This window comes from Carcharhinus amblyrhynchos, chromosome 10 (assembly GCF_965287045.1).
Source record: "Carcharhinus amblyrhynchos chromosome 10, sCarAmb.v2.hapA, whole genome shotgun sequence".
NCBI lineage: Eukaryota > Metazoa > Chordata > Chondrichthyes > Carcharhiniformes > Carcharhinidae > Carcharhinus > Carcharhinus amblyrhynchos.
Genome location: NC_137333.1, coordinates 45,124,189 through 45,140,856, shown reverse-complemented (window position 1 = coordinate 45,140,856; position 16,668 = coordinate 45,124,189). Strand labels below are relative to the sequence as shown.

General features: G+C 43.7%; 1 protein-coding gene across 1 annotated transcript in view; it reads right to left on the bottom strand.

Moving 5' to 3' along the window:
* Positions 1–5,862: 5,862 nt before the first annotated feature.
* The window catches only part of ccdc82 (coiled-coil domain containing 82), a 72,419-nt gene continuing 61,613 nt past the window's right edge, over positions 5,863–16,668 (bottom strand). The window contains exon 8 of the mRNA XM_080196961.1: positions 5,863–9,172. Within this exon, the coding sequence (XP_080053087.1) occupies positions 9,104–9,172 (69 nt within the window). The 3' untranslated portion in view covers positions 5,863–9,103. The remainder of the gene's footprint in view (positions 9,173–16,668) is intronic.

Here is a 16,668-nt window from a genome sequence, read left to right as displayed (position 1 = left end):
AGTTAATTTATTAGTCACACGTAGGCTTACATTAACACTGCAATGAGGTTACTGTGAAAATCCTCTAGTCACCACACTCGGTTGTACTGAGGGAGAACTTAGCACGGCCACTGCACCAATTCAGTACACCTTTCAGACTGTGAGAGGAAATCCAGGCACTCACGGGGAGCATCATAGAAATCATAGAAACCCTACAGTGCAGGAAGAGGCCATTTGGCCCTTAGAGTCTGGACTGACCACAATCCTACCCAGGCCCGATCCCCAAATCCCCCCAATAACCAATCTAACCTACACATCTCAGGACACTAAAAGGCAATTTTAGCATTGCAATCAACCTAACCCACACATCTTCGGACTGTGGAAGGAAACCGGAGCATCCGGAGGAAACACACGCAGACACAAGGAGAACGTGCAAGCTCCACACAGACAGTGATCCAAGTTGGGAATTGAACCCAAGTCCCTGGAGCTGTGGAGCAGCAGTGCTACCCACCATGCTACTGTGTTGTCCTATGTGCAGACAGTGACCCAAGCCAGAAATCGAACCTGGCTCTCTGCTGCTATAAGAAAGCTTTGCTAACCACTGTGCCACCATGCTGGTCATAAATAGTCAGGATGACTTTTAAAAGTGAAAACCCAGATTGAAGGAATGCAGGTTTAATCCCCAACTCAACTAAGTTCCTGCTCTCAATTTACGTTACTGAGGGAAGATGCTAAGTAATAAAACACGTGTTTTCCCTGAAGTAGAAGGCTGGATGAAGGGAATTTTGATTTTTGTGCTCCTCGTACAGTACAGCTTACAGAGAAGGCCCTAGAACCTTGGTGAACATTGCCTCACTTCATGGGGAGATTCATTGACCTTGTTTGGCGGCTGGTGGGAATCCTGACGCCCCGCTGAATGGAGCACCAGCCAAAACTCAGGATTCCTAATGAGCATGAAGGAAATCGAAATTCACCCAAGCCACCCCGCTTAGGTTCTCGCTGAGCAGGCGACAATCCGAAAATGATGCAAATATTTTAGTTCAATCCAATTAATGGGATTGATCCCAGATGCAGCGGCCAGGCGATATCTGCTCACCCGCTCTGCCAGATGCCACATGGGTGTAATTTGGTGATACTATTGAAAACAGGGACCTGACGGCAAGACATTTGAGAAGAAGCTAGGAGATAAGTGGTCATTTAAAAACTTTTTTGTCTTCTTGATGGGCATGTCCATCTCAAAGGGGGTAATTAACTAACCATTCTATACTTCATCTGCACAAACTCAGTGCTCCTGTAACGTCTTCACTTTCCGAGGTCTCTGCTCTTTCTAGGTGTTCTCCTGGACTGCACATTGGAAGTGGAGGCAGACCACTGCATACCACATCCTTGGGACTATGATGTCCTAGATGGGCGGCCTTTTGAGGCCCTGGGCTTGGGGGGGCCTGGCTGACTTTCAGGTGTCGCTGGTGGCACCGTGTCATTCTGTTCTTCCTGAATTCTAGTGGATGTGCCAATTTCAGAAGAGGAGGAGGGGATTCAGAAGGGCTAGAGAATGTCAGAGTCCCTGGTGGAAAGGCTCTGGCTGTGCCTCAGGGTTCCCAGTGGCCTCTGGGTCACTCCATAGGATGGGGGGGCTGCTGGAGTGAGTTCCAGATGCCTCAATGTCATCAGGTGATGCCAGTCCTGGAGGCCCTGTGTAGTCTGAGAAATGTGGGCAATGACCTCAGCCATGGTCCAGTGTGACTGGGCCAACTTCTGGAGTGCTTCTATCATCTCCTCCTGGGCCTTTGACATGCCGATAAGCATGCTGACCATGCTGTCTTGGCCCTCAGCAATGGACAGCACAGAGTGAGCCAACACTTGCTTGTTGTCAGACATTGCTTGTATCTCTTGCTCCAGGCTCTACACTGCAGCCACCAACCTTTCAGTGTTGGCGTGGATTGCACGCATTGCTGGTACCATCCCCTGCTGGTGGACTCCTCCAACTGACTTTGTGGTTGCAGAAGGTTCCAGACATCCCCTCCTGATACGCATGCTCTGCTTCTGCATCACTAACAGTGCTGGGATGAGCTTTGTTATAAGATCGTTATCTGCCTTTGTATCAGCTGGTTTCTGGGAGCCAGCAGTCCTCCAACTGTCAGCTCGCCTGGGCAGCAGCAGCTGTGTGGTGCTCAACACAAAGGCCTCACTGCTAACATATCCCACTTAGGTCCATGTATCTGCACTGGATGGTGCAGGTGTAAGCAGGAACAAGAACTCAGTGTTATCTCTGGAGCCATGGTGAGGGGTGCTCTGAGGGGTTGGATGTGGGGGTGCGACTCCAGATGGGCCATCCTCATCAGGAGATGATCCTGGAAGGGAGAGGACATGCTTAGCTTTTGGGATTTGCAATGCTGTGGGGAATGTTAGATTCACTTGAGACATGTCAACTCGATAAAGGTGCTTTGGACTCTTACTTGCTCAGGGCATCCTGACCCTGCAGTTGGCTATTGGCTGCTCTTGGGCCTCCCCTGCGATTTTCAGGGTCCTTCCTTCAACGTCAGGCCCACAGTGTTGGTAACATTTGATTTGATTTATTATTATCACATGTATTAACATACAATGAAAAGTATTGTTCCTTGTGCGCTATACAAAGCATACTGTTCATAGAGAAGGAAATGAGAGTGCAGAATGTAATGTTATAGTTATTGCTAGGGTGTAGAGAAAGGTCAACTTAATGTGAGGTAAGTCCATTCAAAAGTCTGAGAGCAGAAGGAAAGAAACTGTTCTTGAGTCGGTTGGTACGTGACCTCAGACTTTTGTATCTTTTTCCTGAAGGAAAAAGATAGAAGAGAGAATGTCCGGGCTGCTTGAAGCCCTTAATTATGCTGGCTGCTTTGTCAAGGCAGCAGGAAGTGTGGACAGAGTCGATAGATGGGAGGCTGGTTTGCGTGGTGAGTTGGGCTACAGTCACGACCTTTCGTAGTTCCTTGCGGTCTTGGGCAGAGCAGGAGTCACACCAAGCTATGATACAACCAGAAAGAATGCTTTCTATGCTGCATCTATTTTATTCTCTGGTGAGAATTGTAGCTGACTTGCCAAATTTCCTTAGTCTTCTGAGAAAGTAAAGACGTTGGTGGATTTTCTTAACTATAGTATTGGCATGAATGGACCAGGACAGGTTGTTTGTGATCCAGACACCTAAAAACTTGAAGCTCTTGACCCTTTCTACTTCATCCCATTGATGTAGACAGGGACATGTTCTCCTTTACGCTTCCTGAAGTCGATGACAACCTCCTTTGTTTTGTTAACATTGAGGGAGACATTATTGTTGCTGCACCAGTTCACCAGATTCTCTATCCCATTCCTATATTCTGTCTCATCATTGTTTGAGATCCGATCCACTACAGTGGTGTCATCAGCAAGATGGAAAATCGAATTGGAGGGGAATTTGGCCACACAGTAGTAGGTGTATAAGGAATTTAGTAGGGGCTGAGAACACGGCCTTGTGGGGCACTGGTGTTAGGATGATCATGGAGAATGTGTTGTGAACTAATCTTTTCTGATTGAGGTCTGTGAGTTAGGAAGTTCAGGATCCAGTTGCAGAGGGAGGTGCCGAGGCCCAGGCCACAGAGTTTGGAGGTGCATATTGTGGGAATAATAGTGTTGAAGGCTGAGCTGTGGTCGATAAATAGGAGTCTGACATAGGTGTCCCTGTTATTTACGTGTTCCAGGGTTGCGCGCAGGGCCAGAGAGATGGCGTCTGCTGTGGGCTTGTTGCAATGCTAGGCAAACTGTAGTCCGGGAGGCTGCAATTGATTCATGCCATGACTAACCTTTGAAAGGTTAGGAATGATATAGCCATTGCACAATAACTGGAGAAAGACACACACAGCAGCTACCATCACAACCACACCCAACTGCAGAAAACAGTTTCCCCGAAAACAAACTATTGCTAAAAGGTGGTAGGTTAAAAATCACAAAATTCCAGCTGAGAAGATTTTGCTTTTGCTGAAACGGAAGCTGTTTTTTTCAAATGTAGTCAAATAATTGGTTCATGGTAATTATCTGCTAAATGATATTGGATGCAGTTTGGAAACAAGAAGCATCTCAAAGTTCAGGAAACACAGGTACAAAGACATACCTTCATTTATTATTGCGTGTGTATTGCCATTAGTATAGTGTTGTATTGTATTATAGTCCCTCTAGTCCGCTAAAAACTAACGTTCCAAGTTCCCCTTCTGGGTTTTGGGACACCCTCGCATTTAGCATCAGTGGGATTCCTACTCCAAGAAACACATCAGTTCTACCCCATACGCCCGTTCCCTAAACTACCCAAAACCCTCCCTGCCAAAGATCCCAGGTTAACTTCCTTCAAGATCCATTAACCTTCTTGGGCCTAGTTGCTGTTCCGATAGTGCCCACCAGTGGCAGTCTTGGGACTGCCAGATTTACTGGCCAATCCAATTGGCAGGCAGTTCCTGGGATTGAGGCTTTCCACCCCAGAGAGGAGCCAAAGTCCCACTGGCTGCCTATTTAGCCTGTCCACAGCAAGTAATAGCTGCAATCTGCGGGTGGTGGTTTGCTGTGAGCCCATCCAGCCCCTGTAAAATGCTGTTCATGGTGGGGAGGGGCATTGCAGAAGGAAGAAATTTTACCTCAAAGAACACGTAGGTTTGGATCAGAGAGATGGTCAAAGTATTGAATGCATGAATCCAGTTGAGTGGTTGCCTCTGACCCATCCATTCCTGGTTCATACTGTCTATTACTAAGGCAGTATAACACTATTGTTCTATTTTATTCAGCATTAACCTTGTTGCTAAGCTTAAGCATCATGTAGGACAATTCAATCTGCAATTTTTTCCAAGTGCTATAGTGATCTGCAAATGTGTGTGCGAATAGGACAATGTACACAGTAACCCAAATGTGTAGGACATCCTGTGGTGCAAGCAATCCAAAACAATAAAGCCCAGATAACTTTCAATGCATTTGTTACCAAAGCAGCTGATAGTTACTCAGAGAATTCAACATTTCTAAGTCCTTGACAACTGTCACTGAAATTTCAGTGAAATGCAATTGTGAGCATGTAAAGTTTTAAGTTTAAATGCACAGTTGCCCATTAATTAGCATTGCTGCCGCATAGCACCGGGATCCGAATTCAATTCTCAGCTTGGGTCACTGTATGTGTCGAGTCTGCACATTCTCCCTCGGCTGCCTGGGTTTCCTCTGGGTGCTTTGGTTTCCTTCCACAGTCTTAAAGACGTGCTGGTTAGTTCATTGGCCATGCTAAATTCTCCCTCAGTGTACCCAAACAGGCACCTGAGTGTGGCAATGAGGAGATTTTCACAGTAACTTCATTGCAGTGTTAATGTAAGCCTACTTGTGACACTAATAAATAAACTTTAATAAACTTTGATTGTTAATATTGTCCAAACTCAGGTTGACTGGAAATTATTTGAGCTGTATAATATTAGGGCAAGGTTCTGTTGGTTACACATTTGCTACTGATGAGTAATAGCAGTGTGAGCAATTTAAGAGATGAATTAAATGCGTCACAAGTGTATCACACAATACAGCTTAAGTGCATTTTTTTCCCTGTAACACACTGCTGAGGTGTCAATGAAGTGGCCATGCACCATATGTGCTCTGTAATACTCTTCCTACCAGTCCCATAGAGCCTGGTGACTCATTCTCTATTTGCACTTTTAGTTTGTATGCTGATGAGCTTGTCTGTTTAATTTTTTAAGATCTAACACAAAAGAAACAACACTAAACAAACCAACCAACAGTACGAAAATACACTGAGAGGATGTTGCTCAATGCGTACAAATACAATGTTCAAAATCAAGGAAATGAGGACAAGAAACAACTAGCAGTTTAAAAAACAAAACCATAAAAAGTAGCAATGTTTACTAATTTAATTTTGCTGCATCACAAATATTGGAAAAACAACACAAATTAATGCTATGAATTACTGAAAAATCATTCCAAAAAATAAAAATGACAAAAATGTAGAAAGGAACATTTTGAGATTTTTAACAAAAATAATGTTTCCTTACAATCAACTTTCTCCTATTGATAGTCCTTCAATTTATTACTTTGCATTATAAACTGACAAGCAATCCAGCACAATACAAATTAACACCCCCACAGTTTTAGACCAGTGCACAAATTGTTCTTGGCAATAGACTTCAGTTGAACAGAGACAGAGTGGTGAAGTGGGCAGGTGCATGGCAGAAATTTTAAATGCAGAGCACTGTAAAGTGACATTTTGGTAGGAAGTGTGAGAAGGGGCTATATGAACTAAATGTGCAATTTTTGCAGGAAAGGGTCGCAGGAATGAAGAATCGTACACACATCCTTGAAGGTGGTAGGACAAGTTGAGAAGGCTTTTGGGGGAGGATGTGATGTCCTTGTCTTTATGGGTGGAGGCATAGAGTACAGGAGAAGGGAAGTTTACAAACTCTTTGTAAAACATCCATTAGATACAGCTGCATAGTGATGTTTCACCTTGGGCATCACACTTTGGGGTGATGTTGGGATCCAGGAGAAATTACAGAAGAGATTTAAAGGGATGAGAGAGGTTGAACATGGAGGAACTGGAGATGCTGGGGTTGCTCTGCTCACAGCCAATTGGGTTGGTGGGCTGGGGGAAAGATGGAGACTTCACAGCGGTGTTTGGATTTGAGTGTGGTTTTGCAGAAACTGTTTCCAGTGTCTGATGGTCCAAAAGAACCAGAAGCAAAATGAAGACCTATGCACAAGTTGTTGTGAGCTGGAATGAATGGCCTCAGATGGTGGTGCTGTTGGAAGCAGATTCAATAACGACTTACAACTCTGGAAAGTCAAAGTTGCTTGTGATTTTTCCGTACTAGCCAGATGACTGAGAAACTGGATTTCTCATCGCCAGCAGGAACTTCTGAAAACTATGTCGCCAGCTTGGCGTCACTTCAGTGGACTCGGAAGGTGCCAAAGGTCAATGCAGATGCCATTGCAACCTGTCTGCCAATCAACTCAAAGGCAGCGGTTATCACTGATACCAAATGTAGAGTGCAACAGCTGCTTAAGTTCCAGATATCAAAAGTTGGTCTACATACCATCTTTTTCTGTCCTTCATATCACACAGGTGAACACTGCACTGAAAGCCATCGCATCAGGGAAGGCCACTGGGATTGAAAGCATCTATGCAGAATAATTTGTGAACCACAGCCCAAACAGAATACTTGTGGCTTGTTAAACTCGCCTCGAACATCCTTTACACTGTATTAAACTCAGAAGTCAGGTATTGTCCCCAAGTCATCACCATCCTAAAGTCAGGAAAGCAAGCTCATGATTCCAAAAGCTACTGTCTTTCTATCTAACCTAAAAGGTAAAGTCGCCATAGTCCCAGATGACCATAGACTACTCTGCCCTCTGAGGGACAGATTTAACCCAAGGATCACCGCACCTCAGTCAAGGTTGAGAAGGCGGGGCTTTCATGAACAACCTCAGTTGCTGTGGGAATTAATCCCCTGCTGTTGGCATCTTCCTACATTGCAAACCAGCCATTCAGTCCACTGAGCTAAACAACTTCCCTATCGAGTGGTTGAATGGCTCATCCTTAACCTTAAGAAACACCCTCCCAACTGAGTAAGCAGGCTTCAGAGAGGGAAGCAGCTTTGCCGACCAAGTCCTTGCGTTCACTATGAACATGAGACAGAGTTCTAGAAACATGTAAACTGAGAACTAGAGCTGCCTTCATAGACTTATCATGGAATGCATCACTGGCTGGTATGGATGCCTGCTCCTGTAGCTTTCAACAAGTATTTAATGCCACAAAATTCTTAGGCTTAACAAAATCCCTATAGGTGACTGTAATTTCCACACTTAGTGGCAAGACCAGCTGAACAGATATTGAACCACGGTCTATCATACAAGTTTCTGTTCTCAGCAGCCTTTCATAACATGTGTATGGTGGGCATGCCCTGCACCAAATCCCAGAAATGCATCTATATCGATGACATAACACTGCTATTGCAGGCAACAACTGGAGGAAGCAAGTAGGACATTCAGCAGTGACCTATATATATATATCCTGGAATGCTACATCCAGAACAGATTATTGTGTCACCATTCCATCTGAGCAATAACATCACAGGAAAAGAACCCAATATTAACTTCTCCAAAAGGCAACATAACCATGATCCTCCCCATCCTAAATACCTGGGCCTAACCCTGGAAAAACTCTCATTCATCAGCCTCATTTCATCATCACCAGCCAGAAAGTCAAAAAGCAGGTGTGGAAATTTACAGGAAAGCACAACCAGAACACGTCACACTGTAACAGTGGCGCTAGTCCACTCTGCTGCAGAATACTGCGTTGCCTCATGGTCCTATAGTCCATCATACAAATAAATTCAATCTATCTTGCCCTTTTTATGAATCACTGAACCTTCTTGGCAAGAAGCAATGTATCCAAGACTCAGCACAAGTTCTAGAAGGTAGAGGGGGCAGATTGAGCTGTCAACAAAGTGTTTCCTTATCCTTAACTTGGTACTCACTCTACATCGCCCCCCATTAACACAGCTGCCCAAAATAAAAACATACCCTAAGAACTGGTATATATGTCACACTTTAGATAGGTTAGAACATACAAATGACAAAAAGTTAGCATGTGATGCGAACAATTTTTGATCGCTCAATGATTCTGACTTTTATATTGACCTATGACAATTACAGCACAGTAATTATAAACTAATATGAAAGATTTGAGGAACGTAGCACACTTCAAACTAATTCTATTCAACCATATCCTTTGTACTGTCAAATTAAATCAGTTTGTGGTTTGTATTTGACATTAAAAAAAAACTTTTCTACAATAAAAATAGGGGCTTGGAATCACATGTTGGGGAGAGGGTTGCCTGTAGGGGACAGCGGGGAGGGGGTGGGGAGTGTTGTGGGAAGTATAAGCGGCACTGCCTGCTACACAACGAGACAATTGTGAAGTTTGTCCCACAGTTGACCTTCAACATTGGCCAATCAGAGTTGTGATAGGGCAGCCTGCAGCTCAGCTTATTTCAGACTCTAAAAGTGAGCGAGAGAAGAGAGGTGCCGGCACGTAAAGTTCATACAACATTTTCTTCCTTTCTGCCTGCCTCTTGTCGGCTTAGTCAAGAAGTTTCTCTTCACTGAAATTGTCTGCATCACTCAGAATTGCTTCAAGATGTTCATATTGCTGCAGCGTAAGAAAGAAACAAAATATAAGCATTGTTAATATATGTTTTACATTCAAAATCAAAGAGAAAAACAGAAGTAATAAAGCAGATCATTGCATCCAGTGTGATGCCTTCCCTGGTTAGCTTCACTGAACAACGAAGCAACTAATTGGTCTGAGAACCAATCATGCATTCACAGTATTAAGTTACCACCTGCTAGCACAGACACAGTTGCGAGTCAGAAAGACATGTTAGTAACACACAAATGGAACCAATTACTCAGCCCGGACTGAAACAGTCAGTGTCGATTTAACATTACCACGGGGGTTGGGTTTAGGCCAGAACATTTCAGTCATTGCCTGCATTTAACAGTAGCTTTATCAGGCTAGTATGGCTCAAGCACAAAGGTGACTGTTTGTTGTAGATTTTCTCCACAAAGGTAGTCAGGGCAAAGCTAAACTAGAGTGTGAGCAAAGCAGGTGGGCAGCAATACAAAGCAATCACAGCATTGTACAACACTAACTAATACCCTTAATGAGCTGGTTCATTTTTTAAGAGACGGAGGATATAAAGAGAAGCTTCTATATTTTCATCCAGCCAAAAGGGTAGGTAGGTAACAGATTCCAAATCTTCCAGCATTGACACTTTAAACAGCTGTCAAGGAAATGCTCAAGATGGCCTAGGGTGATTGGATCACGGATTTCCCCTCATTCCTTCTGGGGAAGTGTGTCTGGCCCCAACTTGGCATATTTCCTAATGGCAAGGTTGAAATTAGAAACACACCACATGATGAACTGCGAGTCAAACCCACATCCGATCAGTCTCTGGCATAAGGTGGTAGAGCACTAACATGCTAAATACCTTCCTGGTATTAGGACTCACTGGAAGGATCAGGTGTCAGAGCGAATTAGCACATTGTTTATTTGGCCGAGATCTTTTGTTCGAAAATTCCCTGATAGTCTAACAGATTAAAACCCCCATCCAGTATAGCAATGGGCCATATTGACCAAAAAGTTCCATTTATTAAATTAAAGTCCCTCCTGAACTCAACCAGGACAAAAGTTATGGGCTTTATACCTTCCCTCACCATCTGAGGTAGGAAGGGAGAAAGTTGTTAGCATGGGTTCTCAATCCTGACATTATTTACTGCTCGCTATGGAATTGCATGTAGACATTTTTATGACTGCTTTATAAGAATGTTATGCTTGTTTTATTGGACTGGGGGGATGGTGTGAAATTGGATTGAATTTTGGACAGTGACAAGCCCATGTAATCTGGTTTCTATGGGGACGGGGCCTAGGTCTACACTTAGTCAAAGTCAGGTGCAAGTTTTGACATTTAGACACAAAGGCAAAGGCAACTGAGCATACTGTTGCAGACTCTTGACAGGGATTTCATTGGGCCAATCGGAGTCTTGCCCACAGGTCAGAGAATTTCTGGGGTGAGGCCCACCATTATCAAGTGTCTTTCAGGTGCTCAAGTAGCCAGTGTTGCACTTGAAGTGCCCAGCAGTGGAATAAATGCCTGCCAAGATCTGCCAGACAATCAGAGGCTGGCAGCCCCTCATTCTGTCAGTGCCAGCAGTGGCTGCTCATGGTAATACATCCACCAGAGGCCCAGGATCACCACGGGACCTCAGACCAAAGGTTAGTGAGGTTGGGATGAAGGAGTTGCAAGCCAGAGTTATAAGGTGCTGGCAAGGGTGGGGGAGTGGCTTTCAGCATCCACACCCCCTGTCCAATTCCTGGTCCCTTGATTGGTCACAGAATGTCTAACTAATAGGGGCCCCTCCACCCCAATTCTGGGAAACTTGCTGGGTAGCCTTCCAAAGGCACAGGAAAGCTCTGATGTGCACACTTGATCCCTGAGCCACCACTAAAATTGCAGTGGTCTCAGGGATAATGGGTGTCAACTGGCTCATCAATGACCCTAATTGACATCCTGTTGCTGTTAGCCGCGAATCCTCCATTCCCCCCATCTACACTGAGACTTAACTAGGGGAAGTTTTGTCGCCACAACCATCAGGAGATGAAGCAGGGCCTTTTCCACAAATTAGTGGGCCTGGCCGTCACGTTTTCCAGCACAATGGGCTGCAATCCAGTCCACACACTCTCAAAGGCAATCAGACTGAAGGAGTTAGGAAAAGAGAAACCACAAGAGGTGTCAGAAATATAAGAGAAAACTATTTTTGGGTAATCTCCAAGCAAAAGGCTAGTGAGACTGCAATCATGTCTGAGGAAACAAGGGTTGTGAGAGGCTGGACTCCAGGGCATCAGCAGATGGAATAAGGAGCCCCTTCCATTATTCCCAACGGGTTGATTGACTACGACATGGTTTAAAAAGACACTGGAAAATTCACCTTGGCAAAGCAGAAGGAATCCTGTTAATAGCGGGAGGAGTTGGACTTTAAACTTAATATTACATATCTGCGGACAGCATGGTACAATGTATAAATGCAGCATGGGGTTTTCTGTTTAAGAAGTTAAAACTACTTTTTTTGTAGTTTAGTGTTTTAATTGCTTACTTAGTAACGTTTAGTCAATGTTTTACAGTAGAAGCCTTAAAATGTGAGGCCTTGTTTTGCGATCCTTTGAGTTTGTCACTGGAAATTCATATCCTTTTTTAAAATTATCACTCTCTACATGAATTGTAACACACTCGACGAGGGAATTGTGCCCAATTATGATGCCCCACTTGTAAATGAATCTGCCAACTCTCCCTGTTTCAGAACAGACACATCGACAGTTCACCAGTGGGTGGTCAGTGCCACTTATTCCAACAAGATCTGGTGCCTTCTGAGAGACAGAATACTGTAACAAAAACCGAAAGTGCTGTAAAACAAACTCAGCAGGTCTGGCAGCAAGTTAATGCTTCGAGTACAATAGAATGATTTTTGAAAATGTTCTCAATTCCTTAGTTCCGAAGAATCAACATATTGGACTTGAAACATAACTTCCTGGCTCCCCAGTGTTGCATCATAGGGGTAACCCTAATGATGCACTGGGGTATCCCTCCATGAAGTTTACACATAAGGATTTGTCCAGAAATGCTAACTTTCCCATGACAATTGCGCTGGACTGGAAATCATACGACAAAGTGATTTAAACTGCTAACTTCAGGTGGTTCTGCCAATTTTACCCCGATAGTTACACTGTAAGAGTGAGAAGGGGGAAAAAAAGCGTTTTTAATTCAGAGTAATGATTTTAAAGATCCAGACTGAGCCAGTATGCAACACCTCCTACCCCCTAGAGGATCCCCCACACCACCCCACTCCCCAACCCGACACACACACATCTTCCCTTCAATGGTCCCTTTAAACTTATCTGCTTTCCAGCAACTAGTGCCATAAAAAGGGGGCATGTCCTCCTCCACTTTGCTCCTTTTAATCTCATTGCTGGAGTTCATATCTGCTTCACTGTTCCTGTTTCACCTGGCCTGCGTGAGGATGGCCTGATCAGACAAGGGCTTTGGAATTCCAGCAAAGGGTGTCACTACAGAGTGGCTATGTGCCAGTGGTTGCTATTCCCAGGAAGTTATGGGCCATCGATTGTTTCTCTCTTCACAGATGCTAGCAGCCCCGCTGACATTTTCCAGCACTTGTTTTTATCTCAGGTCTCCAGTATTTTGCTTTTATTTTAATATGCTCGGGCTTTCAGGATTTAAAGTAAGATCCTATCAGTCAGTCCTCATCTCTTGTGGCTGTTTATCAAAATTACACAGAATTCAATAGAGTTGGTCACTCAGATGCTGAAAGTAGTATGTTACTTTCACCCATGTTTAAAATATCTAGCACTGTCTAATTTGTCTACATCAGGGTTGGCACCTTAATATTTTTCGACATCTTGATCACAGATCTCATTGTCAGAGTGATGTATTGGGAAAATTCTCATTTGTGGCATTTATGCTTCCGTGATTCTTTCTAGCTATTTGCAATTCAGCTGTTGGTAACCTTAGTGTTGGTAATTTAACTGATGTACCTCAATTCTGGATTAAAAGTTAGCTTGTGAAGAAACTTTAGGTTGCATTGGTAAGATGCTCTGCCATCAGTTTTGATGTGGTATGATCTTTGTACATGTGCCATTCAGTAAGATTGCAGATTTTCTGACTCTCTGCATTCTTTTTTCTCCAACGTGACTGTTCTTTTTGTTGTGACTTCTGGTTTTATTTATACCATCTATGCTCCAGGCAGGAAACGTTTGGGGCTTATTTAAAACTTTTGTGCCCATATCCTAATTGGCCCCAAGTTCTATTCACCTAACATTCCCGTGCTCGGTGATCTATATTCGCTCCCATTCAAGCAGGCCTCACTTTTAAAATTCTCATCCTTGTTTTCAAATCCCTTCACAGCCTCACCACTCCTTATCTCTGTTAACTCCTGCAGCCTGACACCTTCTGAGATCTCAGCCCTCCTCCAATCTTGACCACTTGTGTGACACTCCATCATTACCTCGTCTCCAAACCCTGGAATTCACTCCCTAAACCTCTCCACTTCTCTATCCTGTTGTGAGATGTTTGACTTTGATTTTGGCCACTGTCCTAACATCTAACATATGACCTAACATGGCTTGGTATCAAATTTGGTTTGATAATGTTCCCCTGGAGTGCATTAATTTAATTTATTGTTGTTCTTGTTGTATAATCACCAGAATGTCTCTGGTCACACTAGACTGTGAACTAAACTTCTACTTTCCCACTTGCACCCAAAACTTGATAATATTCCTTTATGACACAGAAGGGGGGATTTTCCAGCTGCACTTGCCCCATGGTTGGGAAATCCCACCCAAGGTCAACAGACCTTTGCATGGTCTGACCTCACCACTACAATTCCTGTGGTAGGTGAGAATTTCTCCCTCTTCTTGCAGAAGCAAAAGAGACATAGGAGAGGACCAAGAGAGTTTTTTAACTGTGCAGTTCTTTGTAACTATGCACCTTGTGTGCCCTTGCACCCACCCCCTGTGAGTCATAAGTATTAAAAAGAAATGGCTGGAAAGGCTAAGTATGTAGCTTGAGCCTCTCTCACTGCTGACTTGAATTACATTCCACAACCTTCGGAGTCATTCTCATTCTTGATGCATGTTAGGAATTTGGATTGGGATTTTTAAGAATTGAGAATGGTCAAAAGTGCCAGTGCCTGCCACCATTACAACTGTAAAACTGACAGCAACTTCTGACATCTGCTTCTGATGTCTGCACCTGTGATGTTAAACATGGAAATCCAGATCTTTCTCAGCTACTCCCTGCTTTTCACCTGCCTTTAAAGGAAAATAAGTTCATAATTGCTCCTAATCAATCTCTCCAGTCTAAAAAAAGCCTATTTAATATTTGTGGAATGTCAAATGTCTCCAACTACGGCGAAGAAATTCCACAGATTGTTCAAACATTTTTTAAAAATTGGATTAAAATATTTCAACTTAGTCCCTATTTTCCTCTTTGCAAAACGATTACAATTAAAGGATAATCAGAGTTTTGAGCTGCTTAGTTTGCTTGATGAGATCACTGCTGTTGGATGCTGAAGATCCCCTAGAGTTGGCGTCAGAATGGGATTAACATTGGAACATTGAGATCCATGCCACAGAGATTGGCAGATCTTTATGGGCAGTCTTCTTCGAGGTCAATGGTGAATGCTGTCAGTTCACCACCAACCTCAAAATCCGGCGAAAGGCATCAGTTCTCTGCTGCAGTGGTCGATCAAACTGCAAAGGTAGGTTTGATCTGAGCTCAATGTTATATTGAACTGAAGCAAACTCGTATACAACTCTGCATTTCTATACAAATATTGTGAATACAAAGTGTTATTTGGTCAGTCCAACGACCTCTTACACACCTCCAACTATTGAGCTCTGGTGATTGGCTTTCCCCCAAATGGTGGGCAACCTAACAACATCAGAGGGAAGTTTAACCTGTACAAACCAAGACTTTTACTGTAACAATAATCCTTTTCCACAGACTACTTTATTCAATATTGTATTGTGATTTAATAATTAAGAAAGAAGAAACTTGCATTTATACTGAGTCTTTCATGTCCTTCAGATATCCAAAATGTTTCACAGTCAAATTATTGGCAATTGTAGGAAAATGCAGTAGCTGACTTGAACACAGCAAGTTTCACAAACGGTTTTAGTGTTAATGCTTGTAAGTTGAACCTTAGCAAAGACATCAGTGGAAGGCCCTGCTCTAAGCATGTAAAGGGATCTTTACATTGTCTTAAATAGGCAGATGGGTCTTTGTTTGGCATCTTATTTTAGTATATCATCTGAGGCTTTTAGATGAGTCACTGGCTGCAGTTTAATGATGGCACTCTTGCCTTCAAGTCGAAGGGTTGTGGGTTCAAGTGCCACTCCAGACACCTGCACATCTAGGCTGGCATTTCACTGCAGGGACATTTCAAATAAGATATTAAACTGTGGCTGTGGCCTCATTTGTCCTGTGATGCACACAAAAAATTCCTTCGTATAACTCAAGAAGAGCAGGGAAGTTTTCACAGAGTCCTGGAACAATAGTTATCCCTCAACCAATATCACTCTTAATAGATTATCTTGGAATTTGCTGTGTGCAAACTGGCTACACATTGCAGACGTGACTCCACTTCAAAAGTACTTCATTGGCTGTGAAGTGCTGGAAGTTACAAATGCAAGCACTTTCTTAAATTATTAACAATTAAATTATTTTCAAACCCAGACTATGGTACACAGATATGTATTTACTCGTTATAAACTCAGTTAATTTCTCTGACCAATGAATAGCCTGCATGGTGTAGCACTGAGGAAAACAGACTTGGATGGTTCCCAGGTTTGAGATTTACTTTGAATTGAATGAGTTGGTCACTTTGTGTAGAGAAGGAGGAATACTCAGTCAGAGCTCACTGAATTGTTACTTAGTGTCGCTGCTGACATTCAAAGTTTTTAAAGTTTGTTTATTACTGTCACAAGTAGGCTTATACAAAGAACAAAGAACAAAGAACAACCCAGCACGGGAAACAGGCCCTTCGGCCCAACAAGCCCGCGCCGCTGCATCACCCTACACCTATTCTACCCTGCGTATCTACAAATAGAACCCCTGACTTAGCCAGATTCAGGGGAGAATAGTGTCAATTTGGTAAAACCAATCAGCCTAAGAGCACATCTTTGGGGTGTGGGAGGAAACCGGAGCGCCTGGAGGAAACCCACGCAACCACAGGGAGAATGCACAAACTCCCACAGACACAGGCCCAAATCCATGTATCTGCACAGCTAGCAGTGCTAGTCACCGAGCTGTTGCGGCGCCCGTCTACCGGTCCAGGATCAAGCACACACACCAACACGAAGTACGAGGCCACTCCCGGAACCTCCAAGAGCAGCCCACGCACGACCCACCGTGTGCATGCCCCTCGTTTGACAGCAAGGTGGACCTCCGCCTGCGGAGTGAAAAGACAAAAACGTTAATCACAAGCCTGCCTTTCCGGTGTCTCCCGAGGTTCTAACCCTTATTCAATAACCCCTACCATAACCCTCCATCCTCGTTTCACTCATGTGTCTAT